Below are 25,676 nucleotides of genomic sequence, written 5' to 3'. Positions count from 1 at the left end.
GAGCATAGAAAGAGGCTGCAAACTGCAAACTCCAGGCAGATAAGTGATTCGGGGGAAGTTGGAGGCAGGCACATATCTGTTAGAACAGAGATATAGCAAAGCCGATAGTGTAAAAGTCTGTCAGCCTCTGTCTGTCACGCACGTGAAGAATGAGGAGGCGCTGCCTATGGAGCGGTCGCGGACCTGCCACGCACATGAAGATAAAAGAGCTGCCCGGTCCGTCGGAATGGTGAGTACTCAGTTTTATTTTTTTTCTGGGCAAACTATATGCTACAGGGGGCTGGCAGTCGATATATACTAAAGGGGGGACTGGCAATATACTTCAAGGGGCTGGCAGGCTATATATTACAGGGGGGCTGGCAGGCTATATATTACAGGGGCTAGCTGGCTATATACTGGGGGGGCTGTGACCAATGCATTATCCACCTTCGGCTTATACCCGAGTCAAAAGGTTTTCCCAGTTTTTGGTGGTAAAATTAGGGGCCTCGGCTTATACTCGGGTCAGCTTATACTTGAGTATATACAGTACACAAATGCAGAGTGTCATTTTCCCCAATATGTGAATAGGGTTTTATTTGTATCTACAAATCTATATAATAAGAATTCTTTTGTTTCATATAATCCAGGTTAGTGTGAAATATGAAAAGTGAAAAAGAGTGACAATTGTCCCCCACCCAATGGCAGCAGATTGTCCAGAGGGTACAGAACAATTTATTGCGTTCAGATGGCTGAACGCCATAACACACAGTAATAAAAAGTCATCAGCACCTCTGGTTTTCTCAGCTTCAGTTCTCCGTGCTTCATATTGGCTTCTCCAATCTCTTCCACGCTCTGGGGGCGGGTAGACAATATCTCCATTCCGTCTGACACAAAGGTATCAATCTCATGCAGGTTAGCTGAGGAGAGAGGGAAAGAGGAAATTCATTCATGGATAAACAGAAAATAATGTTCTAGCAATAGTTATAGGGTCTATAAAAATTATTACTAACAAATAGCCCATTACCATATTCTTTTCATATTTATTTGCAATTTATGCTATAAAAATATAATCTATACTATAATATTATAATGCTATCATCTCCATCCTTAGAGTAGCGGCTGTTCCAGTTCACCACAAGAAACGCTCCCAATGAAGTGGAAAGATCCTCAATTTTTAGCCTGGAAAGCACCCTTAAAAGATAAACAACCCTGCAAAAAGGCTTCTTGTTAAATGAAATATTACAAAAGATGTGTGACATTAGAAAATACTTTCAATAAAAAATACAATTGATTAAAGAATTAAACATAATTAAATTAGTTTGAACCATGCAAAGCTTCAGACAGTGTTAGGCATTGTCCCTGGATATCTGTGTAATCATACCTATGTGTGTGCATTATAGCAACAGGACCGTTAGAAATATTAATTTATATTCCAGGATTTTGGCTAGACTTCTAGCACTAAGGTGCACGGATATGACATCTCTCATTACATAAACACAGCACAGCCCATCCTATTGTATATCTGCTTTAGTGTGTTCAATGATGAGATATCACACAACAGTGCTCGGCATCAAGATACAATACTGGAATACAAATGCAGTTTTCACAGTCCTGCTGTTACCAATAACACACACTAAATTATACATATCACCAGGGCCACAATATAACCCTGTCTGCAACTTTATATGGTCAAAACTGCTAACAGATTCCATTTAAAGAATAACAGTAGAAACAGCTTTAGGGGTTTATATGTATAGCTTATCTTTATAAGTCTCCACTATTTACAAGGGATGATTGTGCTATGTTCAAATGCTGGTATTACATATGGAATTTCCACTGGCAAAGCCATGTCAAATACAAGGTTAAATTCTAGGGAACTTTGGCATTAGCTACAAATGTCTCATTGAGGCGAGTCAAATCAGGAGCCCCAGTTATCATCAAATGTGTAACCAGTCCTACCATTCCCCCTAATATGGCGCTGTGCACCATACATCGCTATGGGGAGGGGCGCGAGCAGCGCTATGGCACGGCGGGCACAATGTCTTGTGAACGTTGCCTATTCTGACAGTTTTTAGGGACCCCAACAGCTGGACCCTCACTGCTAGCATAATAAAGATCTACAATATCTACTGTTTCATTTATGGTCATGGCACAGACGTTCTCCTTTATTTAAAACCAGCATTATATATAACATTTTACTATACATTCCCCTTACCTTGGATAGATTTCTTCAGTGATATCAGCAAAGAATCAAACAGTTTCTGAATGAGATCATCAATGACGGCCTTGACCGGGCTGCAGTTAATGGTCAAACAGTCGATCTTTATAACGCTAGAAGACAAGGAGAGAGTAGAGAATTCGGTGGCATTCATTGAATGTTGCAACCTCTTTGATCCCCAAATTACTGAACTAAGGAACTTAAAACTTCTGATGCAAAATTGGAAACTCAACCCCTGGATTCCAGTTGAATAAGGCTTCTCTGGCAAGTTGCATTTAGCAAAATGTACTGGTTACATTTTAAAGAATACCTGAAGCGGTTTTGTTGTGGTCAGCAATACTGTAACCTTCATAATCATCCAAAAACCTCAAGAAATATTGTGCACACGGGTACAATACATATTACTGTGACAAATGCAAAAGTCTTTCTGGGCATCTGGTTTTTGCCTCGTCACCTTTACTGCACCATATTTACGAAGGTTTTAGTCAGATTTTAGATACTTGTAAGACTTGTACTAAAAAAGGGCATGCCTTCATCATAAGTTGGGACAACTTGCATCAAAAAAAACATGGAGTTGTGCAAAAACACGTGCACATTTTCTGGGGTCAACTAGAAGCTGTAGAAGGTGGTAAATTTAGATGAGACAGTTTATCATCCAGAATTAAGCAAAACGTTGGAAAACCTCTTTAAAAGGGATGTGCATGTAATAGAAATATTGTCTGTTTTACAAGAAACACCATAGGTTGGTTTATCCATCAGACTGGTAGGAGCCCAACACACAGGCCCTCCAATATTAAGCCAATTCTGATATATGGGCCGCACGGTGGCTGAGTGGGTAGCACTTCTGCTTTGCAATGCTGGGGCCCTGGGTTCAAATTTCACCCAGGTCAACATCTGCAAAGAATTTGTATGTTCTCTCCGTGTTTGCGTGGGTTTCCTCCAGTTTCCTCCCACACTCCAAAACATACTGTTAGGTTGTTTAGATTGTGAGCACCATGGGGACAGGGAACAATTTTGCAGGCTTTGTGCAGTGCTGCGTAATCTGTAGGCGCTATATAAATAAAGAATTATTATTATTTTTATTATTATTATCTACAATACTGGAGAACTAAGCTGGAAGTACCTTTTCTGTGTAGTGGTCGAACCTGGGAACTGCAGCTCAGCTATAATTAACCAGAATTAGCTGATCAGCAGAGGTCCTGATCTGATTGATAGATCAATGTCAAGAAGCTGAAAACCCCCTTAGAGTGAACATTGCTGTGCTTCCACACCATGCAATACAGGAGTGCAACTATTTCCCAAAGAAAGTGGCCATGTTTTTTGAACAACCTAACCTTTAAATGTTGTACTAATCAGGACTGACAGTAAATCCATAATAAATACCTTGGAAGACGTTCCACTTCTTTACCCCTGACTTTAAGCGCTTTAAAGTTTTTCTCCCAGTCATGAACATCATGTAAATGTTTCTCGATCAGGGCATCCACGTCTACCTGACCCAGCACTACCCACTCCTGCAGGGAAACAAGGAGGAGACTCATTCAGCATATTAATCATGTGCGGTAGAGTAAGAAAAGAAATGTAAGACTCGAGTCAAGTTCGTAAAATATTCAGGGATACAAAGTCTTATCCAATGCTACCTTTTTGCAAAGATACAAGTGGCCAGCAGTTCAGGTAATGTGCCGATCCATAGACTGTGTTACTTTACAGCTTTAAGTACCAGATAAATCCCATTGAAATGCAGAGCGCACCTTAAATCGATCCATGACAGCAGATAACCTTCTGAACAAATCCTCTGCTTTACTGAACACGGTGATGAAGCCATTTGCATTCCTCTCAGGCATCACAGAAAAGATTGCCTCTGCCCCCGGCTCGCTCACTCCCCTGAACTGGTTCGGAATAGAAATGAACCTCTTCATATCCCGGTAATACTTGGCACGGATCTCTTCATATGGAGGTTTAAACTGTAGCCGCCCCTGCCTTTAAGAGATTACCATGGATAAATGAAATATAGGATTTATCTGAAGCTGCCTATAGGCCAACATATAAATGCATCTTACTTGAATGTGAGGTCAATGCTGATTTCAGGCAGATTTTCATTGAGAGCCTCCAGGCCCATTTGATACTGATGCTCCAGAGCCTTGTAGAGCTGATGATCCCAGTGCTGGCGCCAAGCCTTCATGTCGCTGGAACGCATTCCCTGAAATCCAAAATATGATCCATCTGTACCACAAATCTACATCTAATCACACAGAGAAAACTTTACAATATGTCATAGTGTGAGTGAAAAATTCCAGATGTCAAAACTTCAAGAGGTTGGCCACTTATACTAAACAGGGTAACCATGAGAACCTAAAAGGGTCACCCATATTACACTTACCCTCATAAAGTTTCCCATCTACTACCAAGAGCCATGGGTCATGTGAACCCCAGGCAGCAGGACTCGGTACTTCCTGTGACATTCAGTGTCCTGCTGGCTTCAGGCAGATGTAGGTGGACGTTCAGTTATTACACTCTTCACTCTATTTCTATGATAACCACTACCATGTCAGTGGTTAAAGGGGATTACAGTAATGACTGCAGTAACCCCCAAATCCACCGCAAACTGTCAGGATTTGGGAAGTCATAGGAAGTCCTGAGTCCTGCTTCTGGAGCAGGGAGGGGGGGGGGGGGGTGATCCGATCCTCTGTTTCCGGCAAACTTTACCAGGATAAGTATAATAAGGGTGACTCTATAAGGGTCTCATGCTTACCCTGTTTAGTATAAGCGATCAAACCCTTTTGAAGATTTTCTCCAAGTCTCAATAATCAATAACCTATCCTTAACACAGTTTATTAGTTAGAAATCAATGGAGGCCCGACAATGATGAACTGAACAAAACAGTGTGTAAGGAGATGGAAGCAGACTGCTCTGTATATACTGTAGCATTGTACAACCACTGCAGAGGGTATAGACCAGTGATGGCTAACCTATGGCACTGGAGCCAGAGGTGGCACTCAGAGCCCTTTCTGTGGGCACCCAGGCTATCACCAGAGATGACTCCAGGTATCTTCCTGCAGTCCTAGACAGCCCAGGACTTGCTGTTCACAGAGGTATTTTAAAGTGACAGTGCTACCTGGGACTATTTTCTGCTTTATTGGTGTCCTCAGGTGCTGGTATCAATGAAAGCTGTGACAGAGAAGGGAGTATAAATCACAAATTACATTTCTGTGTTGGCACTTTGCGATATATAAGCGGGTCTTTGTTGTAGTTTGGGCACTCGGTCTCTAAAAGGTTTGCCATCACTGGTATAGACTGTCTCCTTTCACCTGCATTGATATTAGATGATCGGGGCCTGGATATTAGACTTTACACAGATCTCTTGTCAGTATCAAGACAAACACCTTCTAGATTTCTGTATGCCTTATCTGGCAGGTATTTTTCTTCATGGTCACCAAGTACACAGAGCGGAGCGAGTAAGAAAGAGAAGGGATGTAATGGTGTCTAAATAATTTCAGCAGCTTCTTCACTCCCATTGATTAAGTGACAGCACATCCCAGCAACATATTATCACTTCCAAAGATACAAAATACCCATCAAACATTCCCAGATATAGTTTAAAAACATAACAAAATTGGAAAGCAGCTTGCACTGGAATTTACTTTAAATATCTGCTCCATCATCACTAAACACAATGACCCATCACCTGCATCACTGTAAGAAAAATTATTATAGCAGAAGACGGTAAAGAGTAATTGTAAAGGTTTTTGTTTTCCACAAATCATAAGCTCTTGGGATGTAAAACAACTTTGCCTATTATCTTTATTACCTATACAGGCAGCCCCCGGGTTGAAGTTGAATTTGTATGTAAGTCGAAACTGTATAGTTTATAATTGTAGATCCAGAAGAAAAAAACTTGGCCCCAGTGACAATTGGAGTTTAAACATTTTTTGCTGTAATGGGACCAAGGATTATCAATAAAGCTTCATTACAGACACCTTACAGCTGATCATTGCAGTCTGGGACTATAGTAAAGCATTCAGAAAGCTTCACCAAAGCTTAGAGGGGTCTGTCTGTAACTATGGGTTGTCTTTAAATCGGGTGTCCTTAAGTAGGGGACCGCCTGTATACAGTTTTCTTCCTATAGCCCTCAGATTACTCAGATTACTGCAATGGCTGCCTCCTCTCCATGTGCTGGTAAGCCATACGGATTCATGGGAGGGGAGAAGCTGCTGCTCCCTGCTCACAGAAGAGGAGGTCATGTAACAGTAAATGCAGCAGAGCTGGATGTGTATGCAGCTGTCTCCTGCACAGAATAGTGATGTACAAGATCTTCCCTATTTCCTATCAGTCCCTCCATCCCAGTCTGTGATTCTACAGAACTTTTTCTGTCTCTGCTGCTCCCTCTCCCACCTTGTCATCAGCACTGTGCAGATAAGCTATTAACCCTTAGTGCTCACACAGCACAGGCATAGACTTCATGTACTAATGATTTCTCCCACTTATTACATGTTCCCTGCTCCCCCATGTGATGGAAGCTCCCAGGCTGGTCACTATATACATCCTGTATAAGCAGTGTTCAGTGGATTTACTTGTGGGAAACTAAATAGGGATCTGTGGGCAAGCTAACTGGCCTCAGCCTGGGGCATAGACAGACAGACATTAGTCTCCGCCCACTTCACCTCTGATGAGAAAGATTTTTGTCAAACACTTTCAGAATAGAAAATGCCATAACTTTGGAAAGAAAAGGGTGGTGATCATCACAAAGAAAACATTGTTCTGTTTGTTTTCAAAGGGGACTCACATATATTGATTTGGTAAAATCTTTATAGCTTTACAGTTACGATTTAAAGAGGTTTTCCCATGAAAACAAGTTACGCCCTATCCACGGAATAGGGCTCAACTTGCTGATCAGTTGGGGTGCGGAAACCCCCACAGATTGCAAAAACGAGGGGCTTTACAGGAGAACAAAGGTGGGGGCTGAGAGCTGAGAAGTCTGCAGCACAGAAAAGTCACATGTTGTTTTTAGAAATGCATCCAAACCAAAGCCCAACCCCTGGGACTACACAGGGGATTCTGTCAGGATGCAAGGTAAGTTATAACACACGCACATTGTATTGCAAATGCTTAGAGAAAGCAGAAAGACATATTTGCACTGCAGGTGTGATGGGCATTTGCAACCTGTCTTTAGTGAAAATGAGATCCCTGGTGACGGGTTCCCTTTAAAGTTAAATTAAGACAAAAGTTTTTATTCAGTATCCTATAATAACAAGAACAAAATAGGACCAGCCATCCTAGGGTCCAAAATGTCTTTCTGCCTCAATGCTGGGGTCTCTACCCTAAAAGAATAAAAAAGGATAAACCAGAGGCCTTCATTCAATGTTAACAGGGCTGTGACGTTCGCGATTTGGTCCATATGTGGTGGTCTAGCCCTAAACTAGCACACTTTTGGATACAGGTGTTTGCACTTATATTCACAGTAGTAGGGACATGGAATAATCTTGAGGGTGTAGTGACACGTGGCACTAACATTGCGTTTGCTAGCGTCGGGCCTCAACCTGACCGCATATGCGTTTCTATGGAAACTCTTGCGAAAGCTAACCAACACCCGATGTCTTGCACTAAAACAATCCAAGACAACGGGTGCTGGTTATCGATTGTATGCATTTCTATAGAAACCCATATGCATTCGCGCTTCCAAACACAATGCAAGCAGTACGTGTGACCGCACCATAACATTACTTTAGAGCTACTCCACATAGGATCAGAGGAATTGCCTCTGAAGATGCAATGGCAAATTACTATATGTTAATGTCAATGAGACAATCCATCGAGCTGTGTGGGAGGGTAGATACATTTATGAATGCGATAATCATGGCTAAGAATTACAGGTACCTCCTACTCCTAAAAAAGAGGTGTATATTTTTTGGAAAATCCCCCTTTGCAATCCCATTGAAAAAGTTTATGCTTGATGTTAAATCGGCAAAAATGCATTTGGATATTTCCTAGAATCCTCAGTGGAGCATCAATGGGGGTAATGGTCCACATGTCTGCAGAGATGGCCTTCAATGGCAAAGTCTACTTAAGAAGAGCTCTTACTTTCCTAACTTCTCCTTCATGAAGACGGCGGTAAGTATAGGTTATGCTGCATTGCTTGGCTCCTTACATAAGAAATAAACTCCCGTGTTTCGAAACTGCAGCAGATGTGATCTCCAGATTTCCTACTAACATTAATTTAGGCTCAAAGGAAAAAAACTAAATGTGCATTCAAATACCTGATATTCAAGACCAGATAACACACTCCGCATTTCCAGAAGTCCGTCTTTCCATCGTTGTTGTTGACGAAGCAAATCAACACTCATTAGGGCCACAACCTGCGGAGGAAATGCATTTAATGAATGATATTAATAATACAGATTTCTTATATAACCCCAGGAGTCCCATTTATACCCAAAAGGAGACAGAGTGGTAGTGGTGCCTGTATGGCACAATTATGTATCAAAGTCCTTTTTATAGTAAATCTGGCATCTCTCCTGACAGGTTTAAGTAAAAACTTGCCCTCCCTCTTGACAGAATTTTTAACTTTTTTTTTTACAACTCTTTGTTGTGCTGTCCCTGTTAGCCCATGTTTTTTTGTATTGCAGTGATTGTGGTCAGGTCTTTATGAAAACCTCCCTGAAATTAACAGTAATGCAAGTTTGTTCTGACAAAGTTGTTGAATGCGCTTGCAGGATTTACTGGACCAAACCTAGAATCACTCAACTCAGTGATACGTGGTCCAGTCAGTTACATCCTGTAATAGGACGGAAGGAGTTCGTCCTAACAAACTCCCTTGTGGGCAACAGGCTTAAGTGAGAGATTTGTGTGCTAAAGTCCGGCCACCATCTGTTTTACCCCTTACGATCCGAAACTGATCATCTGATGAGATGATTGTTATTAAATTGATTTCAGTCATTACTTTAAAGTCACAAATAGGACCTACCGGAGACAAAGGAGGATCTTCAGTTACACTGAAGCATTGGTGGCAGCAGCCAGGAGGAGCACGGTGGAGGCAGCGATGCAAATGCCTGAACACAATTTCCTTTTCTGTCCATGGTATTTTGTCCCTTTTATGGTACATTGTACATTTGCCGTAATTTAGTAACTGATTACATGCGCATATTTTACCTTCTCACAGAAATCTGTATGCTTTTTCCGGAGCTTCCTGTTTTCAGTAGAAAGCTGCTCTGCTGCACTTTGTAGCTTCTCAATATAACTCTGCAGTTCCTTTGGATTGTCCCAGGTTATACGAGTCTTCTGGCCAGGGTCACCAGAGCTTGCTTTAGAAGTCTACCGGAGAGTAAAAACAATAATACTGACATACGTTAAAGGAAGAATCACCTGTACAGATACAATAAAGCCATAACCTCAGGGACCACCAACAGACTGAGATATCTTGGGACCAGACTGATCAATGCAAGAACCAGATATCAGACACTGACAATTAAGTACTGACGGTCCATGCTGAGGGTTGGTCATCAGTATTAAATTGAACAATGAAAGAGAATAATAGATATTTGACATGAAGAACAGTGAAGCATCCAGAACACTTGCTCTCATCAAAACATCTGACATCATGATATACTTATTTAAGCCCTGAAGCCACTTCCCGGGGTTCCCTGTCCCCACTTACAGCTGAATGAATAGAATCAGCTGTGATTGGGTCTTAAAGGAAATCTCCCATAAAAATCCATCATGATAAACCAGGGACACGTACTCATAGATCCAGGCACTGTGACGGTGGTGATCGTCTTAGATTTGTTACCCATGGCCTCCTTCCTTCTACAATCAAGTTTTATATTTATGCTAATTATCCTTAGGGACTCTAACTACTGAAGATACACTGGCTTTTACATGTTCCCCTCTGCTCCCTCAGCACTTCCCCCTCCCTCTGCATGATGTAATCTCAATGCAGCATAGGGAGTTTCAGAACACAGTGGTAGGGGGTTCTACTTAAACACTATAACAGCCTGTGAATCTGCAGCATGGAGGGTTTCTGGTGACACACCCCAGAACCCTTCAGCTCCATTAGCATTACCACAGTCAACGTTCCTGGATCTAGGAGTAAGTGTCCCCATGATTATCATGATGGATTTTGATGTTAGATTTCCTTTAAGGATACAGAGTAGAACTGAACTGTTTCCATAACTCCAATAGAAGTGAACTGAGAGAACCACAGTCCTGTGTGAGCCTCCGTCTATTCATTCTAATTCATCCTCTGTGTATACACAGCAGGTAGGCAAACTTTAAGACCCCATTTTCTTCAAAACGTAGCAAACCCCAGAAGACATTTATAGCATAGCCAGCAGATGTGCCAAAAATGTCCAAGGTGGGAACAACCCTATAAAATGAAATGTCTATGCAGTATGTACTATAAACCCACCTTAATAATCTGCTCAAATGCCAACGCAGACTTTAACATCATTGGTCTTTGACTCTGAATCATCTGCTGGTCTATTGTGTTGTAGAAATGAGCAACCTAAAAAAGACAGATGAAAGAAGAAAAAAGATCAAAATATGTTCAATGTGCATGAGTTGAGGGCAGCATTTTCTCGCTTTCCTGATCCTGCTGTTCTATAGTGCAGTACTGCATCCTATAGCTTTACTGTCATATAAAGCAGACATAGACTGATTTTCTTAAATAAAAATTGTAGTTAAATTCTAGAGTTCAGTAAAAATTATTATTTTAAAAATAGCTGTGGAGTTGGTAGGCCAAACCTCCTAATTCGACTCAATTTCCCAAACTTTCCCAACTCCCAAAATGTCCCAACTCAGACTCCAGCTCCATCAAAATGGTCACCGACTCTACAATCCTGTTTTCCTGGTCACTCTAGCAGTGATTGAGAAAATTCAGGCCTTCCTTTTTAGTGTCTTATTCCTCTAATCTATAACAGAGAAGCTTCACTTCTGAGCATGTATATGAAGCCCAGCGCACATTCATCTCAACTAAAAGAGGTGCACAAGCCACATGCAGCCTGTCAAACCGCACCCTGCTGAGTCCAATGCACACTTCCATAACTGATATTACATAACTGATGGCAGATCAATGGTGCAGGCAGTCCTTTCCTGCCACTCCGTATCCAGACTCCAGACACTGGTTGTAATCAGCGGGGTCAGGACCCAGACCAGAGCACCCGCAGGGAAAGGCCCAGAGGTGGCAAGTACTAGTCAGCTGTATTGTACTGCTTCCAGGTCCACTCCTGGAGCAGTCATGCTCCAGGTCCTGGTGCCGCTGCATACAACCAGCAAGGCACACAGAGCGGCACATGGAGGAGAGAAGAAGCTGCAATGTGGTGAGGGAGAAGAAGAGGAGCCAGGAAAGGAAAGGATTTATTTTTCAGTCTGCTCTGTTGGGTCTCCAGTACCATTATCTGCCATGGGGGTCTCCAGTACCATTATCTGCCATGGGGGGTCTCCAGTACCATTATCTGCCATGGGGGGTCTCCAGTACCATTATCTGCCATGGGGGGTCTCCAGTACCATTATCTGCCATGGGGGGTCTCCAGTACCATTATCTGCCATGGGGGGTCTCCAGTACCATTATCTGCCATGGGGGGTCTCCAGTACCATTATCTGCCATGGGGGATCTCCAGTACCATTATCTGCCATGGGGGATCTCCAGTACCATTATCTGCCATGGGGGTCTCCAGTACCATTATCTGCCATGGGGGTCTCCAGTACCATTATCTGCCATGGGGGGTCTCCAGTACCATTATCTGCCATGGGGGGTCTCCAGTACCATTATCTGCCATGGGGGGTCTCCAGTACCATTATCTGCCATGGGGGGTCTCCAGTATTATTAATTTTATGCTCTGGGGTCTCCAGTATTATTAGTTTTATGCTCTGGGGTCTCCAGTATTATTGTCTGCTCTGGCGGTCTCCAGTATTTAAAGGCTTCTCTTCAGTGGTCTCCAGTAATATTATTATTTGTTTTGGGGTCTGCACTTTTATTGTCTGCTCCGCTTATAGCATTTGAATGCTGAGGTGGTATTTATTTCTGTACCAACTCCAATCCGACAGCCCTCAGAGAAACAATCCCCACAATAATGCAAGACCAAATGAACGTCACCACCCACCTGCTTAAGAATCATGGCTTGCTTGTAAAATGTCTGTGCAGTTTTGGCGGCCTGCTGGATTTTAGCGGGAATAACTAATCCGAGTGCTGACAACTGGCGGACCTCCCGCAGCAGGGTAACCAGCCGATCAGAATAGTAGATTCTCAGTGCTCCATTAGAGTGGTCCAGTTCCATGACCTGACTGTTTGGCTGTATGCTGAGCGCAATCAATGTAAATAGAGATTTAGGATTGTATCCCAGACAAGAAAACAAGATCACAGTATAGAACTAATGGGGAAAACTGGAAAGTGGATTTTTTACACTATGTAAAATATTCTAATAAAAGAGGCTTTCCTACAGAAGGCATTTATGGGATATCCACAAATGTATAAGATGTAGGGGTTTCACCTCTGGGAGTCAGGGATATCTTAAATAAGCCCCTCATCACAACTAATCATGGACATCATCATGAAATGAATAGAGGGGGCGATAATATTAAACTGTGTAATATACTTTATTAAATGAAATCTACCATACAAATCCATCATGATAAACCAGGGACATTACTCATAGATCCAGGCACCGTGACTGTAATCTTCTTATATTTCTTATCCATGGCCTCCTGCCTTCTAAAAATATTTTATTTAATTATGCTATCAGTCAAAAGGGTTACCATAGCCACTCCGTGAAATACAGTTACATGGTGCAGGATAACTTCCCCCTGCATCACAAATGGGAGCTGGTAACACACTCAGAGCCCTTCTGCCTCATTAGCATATTTTTTAAAGTAGATTTTTTGAAGGAAGGAGGCCAAGAATAACAAATATAAGAAGATTACCACAGTCACGGTGCCTGGATCTATGAGTAAGTACCTGGTTTATCATTCCCAAATTTGATGGTAGATTTAGTTTAAGTTAAGCAGCTTCTCTGTGCCTATTTTCTGCTTCTTCCTTCTCTTGTAGAGAGCAGCACAGAGATAAGGAAACTCTTTCTATATCTAGATAATATTTCACTTGACGAATCAGCTCTGTGAGGAGATTAAACTATCCAGGTACTGTCTGTAAAGAGTTAAGTCATTAGACATTTTATCAGTTTCCTTTGTCACTCAGTTAAATTAGAAAGCTAATTTACGCAAACTGCTTAAATAAGCAAGAAAGGCAGAGGGAAAAAAGAAGGACACAAGAACAGATTTTTATAATGAAGTAAATTACAAAGTTCATTATTTAATCATGTGTACTAATTATTTATGCAATTTTTTAAAAGTTCATTTACACTTTAAATCTCACAATCTCAGAAACTAGTAGTGGCTACATTAGAGAATGTTCATCGATTAAATTCCATGCCCTTTCGGAATTACCATATATGACTGCCCCAGCTTTTACACATGCAGTCCTACTATACTAACCAATACAGCTATGCAGCATGAAAATCATAAAAGGAAGCATAAAACCACCAGAGAGGTAAAAAATAAAATCCTTACCAAAATCCTGATTTAGGATCTGATAAACCAGACTGAATTTCTCGAGACCACTCACTAAATTGTTCTTGTTCATATTCTCTGAACTGCTCCAGTTGTTCTCCAGAATCCTTGTGAAAGGTCTGATAGCCAGAGAGATCCTGAAGAAGAGCTTCTGCGATTTTTACAGAATCCTCCACCTTAAGCAACCAGGGAAAAAAAGCAGGTGACATTCTCTTTCCAGGCTGTTAACAAAGCTAATGTTACCGTTTTAGGCTTCTTGCCTTTTGTGCGTATAAAGGTGCCATATGGTGACATGATTCTACAGGCTGCAGTTGATCCGGTCCAATTACAAACATGCAAGGACGTTCTATCTGCCTGATAAACAACCATATTAACTATTACAGCTCTGACGTGGCTGTTTCGTCCGGCAGAGGGAACTTCCTTGCATAAAATTTCTATATAGTGCACTAGTCCACTGTACTGTGTGCAGACCCTGGGATCGTGCCACCATACGGCCATGTGCAAGAGCCCCAACACTCAGAGACCCCAATGAACAAAAAAAACCATAAACCAATGGTCACTGTTTATGTCTATTAGTCCATAAAGAGGTACCCAGTTTTAAAAACACAGTACAAATGGTGGCACTATTAGGCATTCATTTAACATATACGTTTGGAAAGCTTCTAATGACTTAGGATTGACAGAGCAATGCAAGATCACCTGACAGAGAGAATACGACAACCAGACATTTACAGGATTCTGTTTATTCTTTACCTTAGACACAACTTACCTTCATGTGGAGTTGGCGCACCCAGACAATATTATTCACAACCTCCGGCAGGTTCTTCCCAGTGAGAGGTCCAGAGGAATCCCCAGGAGAGCCATGGCAGCGCGCTTCAAAGTCTGACCGAATCTCTAAGGATTAAAGAATAAAGGAGGGATCTACATTACAACTACTACAAACTGGATCATCACATAAGACAAAAGTATAAGGTCATATAGGACCCGTGCTGAAACAATGATGAAACTGCATTAACCCCAGAATTAGAATAACCAACAAAAAAAGCTGAAACATACATTATGTCAATAAAAAGAAAAATATAAACAAGAAGACAAGCCACTATAGATAATTTTCTTAAAAATTTTTTGTTTTATCTATTTCTTATTCAAAAATTGATTACAAAACGTACAAATATGTCAGAAGAATTTTTTCAATTATTTTCGAGGTACTACCTCTAAGTCCTTTAACACATATAGTTTGGGTTGCAAGCAATTCCCATTTTTTGAGTTTTCACTGTACCGTGGCTTTGTGGAGACTTTTTCACAGATGGCTTTTAGCAGAGGAGTAGATCTTTTTCTTTCAGTCACTTCTTAGCAGAGAGAAAACACTCGCATGGTTCTTGTGACGTTTCGGAGGTCACGCCGAAACGTCACAAGAACCATGCGAGTGTTTTCTCTCTGCTAAGAAGTGACTGAAAGAAAAAGATCTACTCCTCTGCTAAAAGCCATCTGTGAAAAAGTCTCCACAAAGCCACGGTACAGTGAAAACTCAAAAAATGGGAATTGCTTGCAACCCAAACTATATGTGTTAAAGGACTTAGAGGTAGTACCTCGAAAATAATTGAAAAAATTCTTCTGACATATTTGTACGTTTTGTAATCAATTTTTGAATAAGAAATAGATAAAACAAAAAATTTTTAAGAAAATTATCTATAGTGGCTTGTCTTCTTGTTTATATGCTACTGAGTCTGGACATTCTAGGGAGTCTAGCGTGTTCCACTATCTTTGCAACTTCTGTGCCTAATAACATTTGTATAAAAAGAAAAAAACATTTATAGGGAACCGTGCACCAAGTTTTTCACAAATACAGCTAGTGACAGGATCCCGTGGAGCCCTATTAATTAAAGGACAGCCTTCTTTTGGCTCAGCTTTTTCCCTTAGATCCCCATAAAATCAACGTGATGTAATACTGCCTGGCAAATAGCAAGATCTAGAGTCGAGGGGGCGTGGCCTCCCCCGCCTGATTCCAGCAGCTCCTCTCCATGCCTTCTCAGAATCAGCAATTAATGTCATGTGATCAGGGCAACATCATCTAAGGTCCTTTAGCTTCCTAACATTAGCCATTTTTACTCTTTTACTCTTCCCCATCCCCCGTGGAGGCATGCTGAGCCACTCTAGACTCATTCTAGATTTGAATATATGCAAGTTGAGGTTATAAAAGTTGTTTTTATGGGGATCTGAAGGAAACAATTTTTAGCTAAAGGAAGGGTACAACTTAGTGAATAGGACTCTATGGGAACCTGCCACTAGCTATAGTCGTGAAAATGTGGTGACAGGCTTACCTTAGTATTGAACACCCCAAAAAAGTAATCAGTTAAAATTTGCACACATGCAAATATGTATAATAACATGAAAATTGAATCCCAGAGTCTTACTGCGCAAACAGCAAAGAATCCCTCCTATGAGGGTTATGATATGTCTTCCCTTTAGATGAAGAAGACGCCCCCTGTCACTGTCACAGGCCTAGGTGTAAAAAGAATTAGAAAGAACTCTGTACTGTTGAGTCAGATATTTCTGCATTGTAACTGGATCCCATCTCTGCCCCTTATTTTCTAAACTGCATAACCCCAAATCTGATAAACTGTCATTGTACTGTAACCCACACATTCCCTTTATCACCGTAGTCACTCTCATCTACACCCATTTTACTTCAGCTATGTCCTTTCCCAAAACTTGTATATAGTAATAATTACCAAAATATTTCCTATGTGGTCGGACCAGAGATTTGTATAAGGGCAAAACTATGTACTTATCATGAGAATCTATGTCCCTTCTGATACATTTGGCTGCCATCACCCGGCATCATTACCTTTAATGTAGTCCACAAGCCGGGCCAGCAGGGTTTCCCGCTCCAGGATGAGACGCTTCCTTATACTTGGTCTTTTCACCAGCTCTTTGTGTCTCTGAAAAGCTTGTAGGAGCTGAAATAAGAGAATCACAAGGCATGTAACACTACATACACAAAAAGACCATATTCATGTACTGAAAATGTGAATCTGTGGCCCGCAAGCTTCTCTGCCCCCGCAGAAACTGAAATTTGATCCTTCCATTAGGGGTATACATCTGGAGAATTTTTCTACCGATTTCACAGACATGTGCAAGTGTCTTATCATCCGTTCCCTCTGCATTTGCCCCATCAAATGTAATTAAACTAAAATAAACTCACCCATAACCCGTTGTATACCGCCATATATGTAATAATCTGTATTTGCTCATGTCACTGATGTACAAGGAGGTCTATGGGGCTATATAAAATACTGACATACAGCAACCCCTTTAAATGCCTCATAATTCTTTTAGCAATTTAATTTACATACCTGTTGTGGGCTGTCATGTATATCAGAGAAATAGGATTTCAGCTTGCTTGCTAATTTCTCTTCCGCCGGCTCAATTATTCTCTCGTATTGTGAAACTGCAGCTCTCCATAACGGCTGGAAGACAGAGACATAACTATGAATATCATCAGTGACAGTGAAGCCTCTAGATTAAGACTCTAGCAGCAGAATCCTGACTACCTCTGTATATGGGTTGTAGTGCACCGGGTTCAATCCAGCAAAAGGTTCAAATAATTTTTTAGAGCGCTGGGCATGGTCTTCACCAGAGGGCAGAAAGTATGCCAACTTCTCATGCATCATCCGTATTGTGAACACCTGCAGAGATAAGAACACACATTCATAGGTCACAGGATGAATGCACAATGCAGCCATCACAGTCAGGACACATATGCAAAGATAACAATGAGAATATCATAAAGAGTTAAAGGGACTGCCCCCCTGAAATAGACATATACAGGACTTTGGAGGATATCAAAAGTCTCTTCAAAACTTCTGTATGAATTAAATACATGTGTAGCCATGTGAGGTAATGCCCCATAAAAGTGAATGGAGCAATGCACCCACATCAGCGCTTCTATAACAGGGAGGATTTAGGGAAAGATTCAATCCCATATTATCTCAAATGCTGACACAATCTGACACTTCTCTGCTATCCTAAATCAGCATACAACCCAATAGGAAGAGAAGGAAGCTGTGATTTGTGAATGACAGTGGTTAACTAATGGTATGAAAAAGAAATGATGTAACCAAATTGATAGATGGTAAATCTGATCTAATGGAGTGAAGAATATAAAAAAGACAGACATTTACCTCATCATCATATAGGAGGAAATATGTTAGATATAATTTTTATCAGAATAATATTTACTCAGAAGATCAGTTAAACATTGAAGCTTTTGTGCGATGCTCGCCCCTTTAACCATTCGTAGCCCTAGTCACACCATAGGATACCTCTTCCAGACGTCTTCCAAGGTTCTGAATAGATTCGGGGAGGTATTTCTCTTTTTTCCAGGGATGCGGAGTGTAACGTCTCCATAGTTGGCCGGTCAGGTGATCACAGGCGGCCGTCCACTGGTCACACACAGTTATACCCGCTCGAAGGTTCTGCTTAACTGTAGGAAATGGGTCCGTCCATAGATTCATCTTCCCCAGGTTTTTCTGAACACAGCGCCCCAGGGCATTGCCTAGAGGACACAGCAGGAAGGTTGTGTTTATAGATACAATAAAAAACAGACAGTAAAACTAAGAGAACAAAAAGTTGTAAAATAAAATCCTGGAAGAGCAATAAGAACACAGAAAACTAATGACTTGTTGGAAAGCATAGATTCGGACCCCCAATAAGCATTATACCTGATTGCTCAGTAAGAAGCAGCTAATATACTTTATATGCGATGTGCCAGATTTCAGAGCCGACTTTGCATGTATGAACGTAACCCAGGCTATCACTAGATATACTGCAGTGATGATTCCAACATTTATAATAATAATTATTATTTATTTATATATATATTATGCAGCGCTGCATGGAGTTGCCAAATTGGTCCCTGTCCCCATGGGGCTCACAATCTAATCAACCTACCAGTAGGTTTTGGAGTGTGGGAGAAAACCAGAGGACCCGGAGGAAACCCACGCATACAAGAGAGAACATACAAACTCTTTACAGATGTTGACCCTGGGACTTGGACCCAGGTCCCCAGCGCTGCAAGGCTGTAATGCTAACCACTAAGCCACCATGCTGCCCTCAATACATGTCACCCAGACTTATCCTACCAATGATCTCCAGTAGATGCTTCATGCGGCGCTCAGGATACGGCTCATGCTCTGTCTGCCTCCACACGTCATCCACAGCTTCTCTGGTAGTTTCCACAAGTTCCACAACTTCAGCCAAAGGCAGAGCATCAAGGTTGGTGTAATACTGGAAGTACAGCAGAGAGGTCACTACATGCAGATCATCATTGTCAGATCTGTGGTTCTCATACTATGTAGGTGTGTGCAGAATAATCTTTATTCCAAATCAGTTGTACAATAGATACAGACTCTTAATAACAGCAAGGACTGCATCTCTATCACATCTCTGAGCCCCTCCATCAGATGCCGAGAACCCCAACTCATCAACTATCAAAGGTCGAGGATAAAACATCAATAAAAAATCCTGGACAACCCCTATTCAATCCTTCATGAGGATCAATATCTCTATCACTTTTGTCCCGATTCGAAAACTAAATAAGAGAATAACGATGATAAAATAATGAAAGCTAATAAAATATTGAAACTAACATAAGCAAGGACATATGACAGACCCTTAGTTGTACAACTAACGTGTGTTATGTGTCGAGCATCAGGGTTTTATCAGAATGAAAATAACCTTACTTTTTCAATTGCTTGAAATAAACTTAAGAAATAAGTTGCTCTCTCGGTGACTCCAGGTTTATTCCGACTTTCTGCAATCTCAGCCCAGAACTGGAATTCATCGGAGGGAGTGAGAATTCCTGCAAAAGCAAACCAAATCTTATTCATCATTTTGTGCTCATTATATCAGTGAACAATTTGTTTTCACGATGGTTCACAGGTCGGCTCCTCCTGCTCTTTAACACAATGCCTGCAAATAGGACACTGTAAAATCTGCTCAGCTCCTCCTGCTCTATGACATGCTGACTGTACATCATGTCCTATTTGCAATCAGCTCAGCACCTCCTGCTCTTTAAATGATGCCTGCAGATAGGACACTATGTACAATCTGCTCAGGTCCTCCAGCTCTATAACATGCTGCCTGCAGATAGGACACTATGTACAATCAGCTCAGCTCCTCCAGCTCTATAAAAGATCCCTGCAGATAGGGCACTATGTACAATCTGCTCAGCTCCTCCTGCTCTATAACATGCTGCCTGCAGATAGGACACTATGTATAATCTGCTCAGCTCCTCCAGCTCTATAACATGCTGCCTGCAGATAGGACACTATGTAAAATCTGCTCAGCTCCTCCAGCTCTATAAAAGATCCCTGCAGATAGGACACTATGTACAATCTGCTCAGCTCCTCCTGCTCTATAACATGCTGCCTGCAGATAGGGCACCATGTAAAATCTGCTCAGCTCCTCCTGCTCTATAACATGCTGCCTGCAGATAGGACTGTATTATAACAGGGTCAGGTCAACATCAAATATTCAAACCTACCTTGTATATCACCCTCTCCTCCAGTCTTAGAGCTCCCTCTGCTGCCAGCAGAGCTCCGCAGCACACTGCCGAGACCGGCCTCCAAGTCACTGAGCAATGTTTGAAGTTTTGGGTCAAAGTCCTTACTCCACCTCTCATCCTTAATAAATCAGAAGAAAAATATAGAATTTCAAGTGATAAACTTACGCATCCATGTATAACAAGCAAAACTTCAGCTCACCCTTTGAATCTCAGCACAGATAAAGCACAGATCACCTCGCTTGTAAAGTATCTGTGAGCCATGTAACTACAAGATGAGTGCAAGGCAATGGGACAGTATATCATTGTATCTTATTCCTAGCTCCCAGGGCAGGTGTCTTCAGGAGTCTTACTTCCAGAAACAGCACCACACATATTCATGGGTTGTGTCTGGTACTGCAGACAGGTCACCAATATTTATAGCCCAGAAAAGTTCATTAATGCAAAGTGCAAGTTACTTTGTGATGTTAATGTTTTCTTAACAAGGGGCTCTTATTACTTATCCACAGTATAGATACATATCAGCGGACCCCACCAATCTAGAGGACATTTATCAGGAATACAAACCCTAAAATAATGGAACATCCTTGCAACCCCGAGTGGCGTCTGGCGTACAAAGAGCAGAAGAATGATAAACATCCCCCAAATGTCTATGGGCTAATGGAAATGGCTGCACTTGGCTCAATTAGAAGTTGTCATGACACACCAGGAAACTGAATAGGGATGGACCAACTTACCTGAATAAGGATGGATCTATATTTCTCCCTACACACATTTTGTCCTGGCACAGATTATATAACTCCTGCATAAGAGCCTGTGCCAGCAGCCTGTCAGAATAAATTGATCAACCCCATGAAGGGACTGCGTATAGAAGATGAAGGCAACTAATTGTTATCCCTTATCAACAGCATATGGGATAAATATCTGATTGTGGGGGTCGCAGCAATCATATACCTCCCCCTTTCCTGATCAGACTGTTATCCCTTATCCTGTGGATAGTGGAACACAATCAAACCTGGTACAACCCATTTAAGAGAACAACCGTGATTGTCCCATTCTTAAATGTTTTCTGAAATCCAGGATCAGCTTCCCCTTATAAAACAGGAAGTATCCCTGAAAACTACTTACCTTCAATAGCAATGGCGCAAAGATCTGCCTGACTGCCTGGTACAGAGTGTTGATAGGAGAGTCCAACATGGAGGAGACCAGGACATTTTCATGAAGGTTCTCCTCAGTGATTACTTCAGGTCGGATTTTAAAGAACACCAGAACTTTCTCCTTGGTATCACCGGGTTCAACCTGCAACAAAAGCAGAAATGTATCACTACATAGCAGGACTTTATTTCCACAGGATTGACTAGCACAGAACCAGCACTAGCATTCACTGAATTTGATAGCAAATAGTGAGTGGTGAACTCTCAAAAGCCCCACTATGGATGAAAAGAGGTGATACCCAGCTTTTCTAAGAGCAAAAAAAAAGTGCTATTCCGACAAGAGTCAAGTTAGCAGCCACATGGTGACTGATCTGATACTTTGCTGAAGCCTCACATAGGCCACACACCAGACACCCTCCTGCACTCCCGGCTCCTAAACTCTAATAAAACTGGGTTATTACAGTGTGGTACTGCTTGTCAATACTTCAGAGCAGCATTCACTTGGGCTCATTAGTACCTTGTCCCCTCTGAAGTCTTACCACTCACTTCTCATCCTGAGCCATACACTGTCCTAATACTGACTCCTCTCTGCCCTTTCTACCAGTGACCAGCACAATACATAGGGCTTATATGTGTCCTCATCCTGCAAGCTTACAAAAGCAAACTATCATCCTACTGCCCTGATATACCACGCCAGCACAACCAAACCCAACAGACTCACACTAAGCAGTCAACTAAACAAGGAAATGAAGTGCTACTAAATGATAATAGTAAGGGACTCCATATCCATACACGATTAGTGGAGGACCCTCTATATCCAGGTATACACGATTAGTGGAGGACCCTCTATATCCAGGTATACACGATTAGTGGAGGACCCTCTATATCCATGTATACACGATTAGTGGAGGACCCTCTATATCCAGGTATACACGATTAGTGGAGGACCCTCTATATCCATGTATACACGATTAGTGGAGGACCCTCTATATCCATGTATACACGATTAGTGGAGGACCCTCTATATCCAGGTATACACGATTAGTGGAGGACCCTCTATATCCATGTATACACGATTAGTGGAGGACCCTCTATATCCAGGTATACACGATTAGTGGAGGACCCTCTATATCCAGGTATACACGATTAGTGGAGGACCCTCTATATCCATGTATACACGATTAGTGGAGGACCCTCTATATCCATGTATACACGATTAGTGGAGGACCCTCTAAGTCCATATACGATTAGTGGAGGACCCTCTATGTCCATATAAGATTAGTGGAGGACCCTCTATATCCATTTAAGATTAGAGGAGGACCCTCTATATCCATATAAGATTAGAGGAGGACCCTCTACATCCATATAAGATTAGAGGAGGACCCTCTACATCCATATAAGATTAGAGGAGGACCCTCTATATCCATATAAGATTAGCGGAGGACCCTCTATATCCATATAAGATTAGAGGAGGACCCTCTATATCCATATAAGATTAGCGGAGGACCCTCTATATCCATATAAGATTATAGGAGGACCCTCTATATCCATATAAGATTAGAGGAGGACCCTCTATATCCATATAAGATTAGAGGAGGATCCTCTACATCCATATAAGATTATAGGAGGACCCTCTACATCCATATAAGATTAGTGGAGGACCCTCTATATCCATATACGATTAGTGGAGGACCCTCTATATCCATTTAAGATTAGAGGAGGACCCTCTATATCCATTTAAGATTAGAGGAGGACCCTCTATATCCATATAAGATTAGCGGAGGACCCTCTATATCCATATACGATTAGTGGGGGACCCTCTATATCCATATACGATTAGTGGGGGACCCTCTATATCCATATAAGATTAGTGGAGGACCCTCTATATCCATATAAGATTATAGGAGGACCCTCTACATCCATATAAGATTAGTGGAGGACCCTCTATATCCATATAAGATTAGAGGAGGACCCTCTATATCCATATAAGATTAGCGGAGGACCCTCTATATCCATATACGATTAGTGGGGGACCCTCTATATCCATATACGATTAGTGGGGGACCCTCTATATCCATATAAGATTAATGGAGGACCCTCTATATCCATATAAGATTAGTGGAGGACCCTCTATATCCATATAAGATTATAGGAGGACCCTCTACATCCATATAAGATTAGTGGAGGACCCTCTATATCCATATACGATTAGTGGGGGACCCTCTATATCCATATAAGATTAGCGGAGGACCCTCTATATCCATTTAAGATTAGAGGAGGACCCTCTATATCCATATAAGATTAGCGGAGGACCCTCTATATCCATATACGATTAGTGGGGGACCCTCTATATCCATATAAGATTAATGGAGGACCCTCTATATCCATATAAGATTAGTGGAGGACCCTCTATATCCATATAAGATTAGTGGAGGACCCTCTATATCCATATAAGATTAGTGGAGGACCCTCTATATCCATATACGATTAGAGGAGGACCCTCTATATCCATATAAGATTAGAGGAGGACCCTCTATATCCATATAAGATTAGTGGGGGACCCTCTATATCCATATAAGATTAGAAGAGGACCCTCTATATCCATATAAGATTAGAAGAGGACCCTCTATATCCATATAAGATTAGAAGCGGACCCTCTACATCCATATAAGATTAGAGGAGGACCCTCTATATCCATATAAGATTAGTGGAGGACCCTCTATATCCATATAAGATTAGAAGAGGACCCTCTACATCCATATAAGATTAGTGTGGGACCCTCTATATCCATATGAGATTAGAAGAGGACCCTCTATATCCATATAAGATTAGAAGCGGACCCTCTACATCCATTTAAGATTAGAGGAGGACCCTCTATATCCATATAAGATTAGTGTGGGAACCTCTTTGTCTAAACAAGTTCAGTGGACACCACAAGCCTAAAGAATGGAATCCCCTTCCTCTGAAGGACCTAATCTATAGGAAAGACCAGGGCCCCCTCCACAGGGAACATCATACCCCTGAATATCTACGCACTGTACATCCTGCATATCTCTGACCCTGAAATCTGTATACTGTATATACTATACATTATATACTACACTGTATATACCATACCTCATATACTATACTGTATATACTATACCTCATATACTACACTGTATATACTATACCTCATATACTATACTGTATATACTATACCTCATATACTATACTGTATATACTATACCTCATATACTACACTGTATATACTATACCTCATATACTACACTGTATATACTATAGCTTATCTGAATAAATCTATATAAACTGGACCTTATATCAGGGCCTTATAATCAGCCCCTGATGTCCTGTATCATACAGCAGTCAGTGGCCCCCGGTACCTTATTAGTGAGCAGCACCCGGGCCCCGGTTCTTCTCGCTGACAGGACGAACTCATTGCCATCATCCAGAAAACGGTCCAGTACCGCAGCGTCAGAGTGCGGTTCTCCAGCGGGCAGCCCGAAGTAGTTGTGCACAGTGCTGAGGATGAACTCCTTCCTCCGGTCTCCTCCCGCAGCCGCCGGCATCTTCCCCCTCTACACCCGGCGCCCTGACACTTCTATCCGGCCACAGGAGGTTGTTGGAGGGCCGCTACCATAGCAACGGGAGATAAGCCGCAACTACCTCCACAAACATGGCGGCGACGTAAAACACGCGCGCGTTCACAGGACAGACGCCGGGTGCGCGCATAGAGAGAAGCGGGAGAGGAGAGAGGGGGGGTATGAGGATGAGGGAATGTGAGAAACTTGTAAATTGCGTGTCTGAGTCTAGTTCCAAAATATAAGCACCAGTAAATAAAATTCTTCATATTTTCTACTTGCAGTCACAAATATGTAATATTTTTTCCTCACATTTGTGCCTAGAAATTTGCTATTAAAAGTGGCCGCCATTACAGATATGAGGTTGTCAGGAGATCTGACTGCCATAGCTAGACGATTCCCTGTATCTCTGCCCTGAGTGACACCTTCCACTGTCATGTACTGTACAATAATGGCGCCATGATGGTTGTTGTTATAAAAAGATGGAAGTACTGCGTGAGTTAGTTACGGACAACACTCGCATTGGACGCTAACACATTTTGTGCAATTTTTTTTTTCTGAAATGCTTCATTTTTTACATTTTGTATGAAAACTCGCAGCATGCTCGAAACAAAATAACTGCATTCAAG

The 25,676-nt window shown here is 41.7% G+C and overlaps 1 protein-coding gene across 3 annotated transcripts in view; it reads right to left on the bottom strand.

Moving 5' to 3' along the window:
* Positions 1-25,140, bottom strand: part of DYNC2H1 (dynein cytoplasmic 2 heavy chain 1) — a 219,162-nt gene extending 194,022 nt beyond the window's left edge. For all 3 annotated transcript variants that reach the window (XM_072134207.1, XM_072134209.1, XM_072134208.1), the window contains exons 1-20: positions 24,850-25,140; positions 21,441-21,611; positions 20,295-20,433; positions 19,492-19,610; positions 18,892-19,036; positions 18,073-18,305; positions 17,302-17,436; positions 17,104-17,217; positions 16,596-16,707; positions 14,517-14,641; positions 13,748-13,923; positions 12,289-12,484; positions 10,596-10,691; positions 9,341-9,502; positions 8,449-8,547; positions 4,255-4,394; positions 3,946-4,174; positions 3,581-3,708; positions 2,195-2,310; positions 769-896 (exon numbers count right to left, since the gene is read on the bottom strand). In XM_072134207.1, coding sequence (XP_071990308.1) covers positions 769-896; positions 2,195-2,310; positions 3,581-3,708; positions 3,946-4,174; positions 4,255-4,394; positions 8,449-8,547; positions 9,341-9,502; positions 10,596-10,691; positions 12,289-12,484; positions 13,748-13,923; positions 14,517-14,641; positions 16,596-16,707; positions 17,104-17,217; positions 17,302-17,436; positions 18,073-18,305; positions 18,892-19,036; positions 19,492-19,610; positions 20,295-20,433; positions 21,441-21,611; positions 24,850-25,035 — 2,949 coding nt within the window. In that variant the 5' untranslated portion in view covers positions 25,036-25,140. The remainder of the gene's footprint in view (positions 1-768; positions 897-2,194; positions 2,311-3,580; positions 3,709-3,945; positions 4,175-4,254; positions 4,395-8,448; positions 8,548-9,340; positions 9,503-10,595; positions 10,692-12,288; positions 12,485-13,747; positions 13,924-14,516; positions 14,642-16,595; positions 16,708-17,103; positions 17,218-17,301; positions 17,437-18,072; positions 18,306-18,891; positions 19,037-19,491; positions 19,611-20,294; positions 20,434-21,440; positions 21,612-24,849) is intronic.
* Between the last annotated feature and the right edge of the window lie 536 nt (positions 25,141-25,676).

Source organism: Engystomops pustulosus, chromosome 2 (assembly GCF_040894005.1).
Source record: "Engystomops pustulosus chromosome 2, aEngPut4.maternal, whole genome shotgun sequence".
In the NCBI taxonomy this organism is placed as follows: domain Eukaryota; kingdom Metazoa; phylum Chordata; class Amphibia; order Anura; family Leptodactylidae; genus Engystomops; species Engystomops pustulosus.
This window is presented reverse-complemented; position numbering and strand designations above follow the sequence as displayed.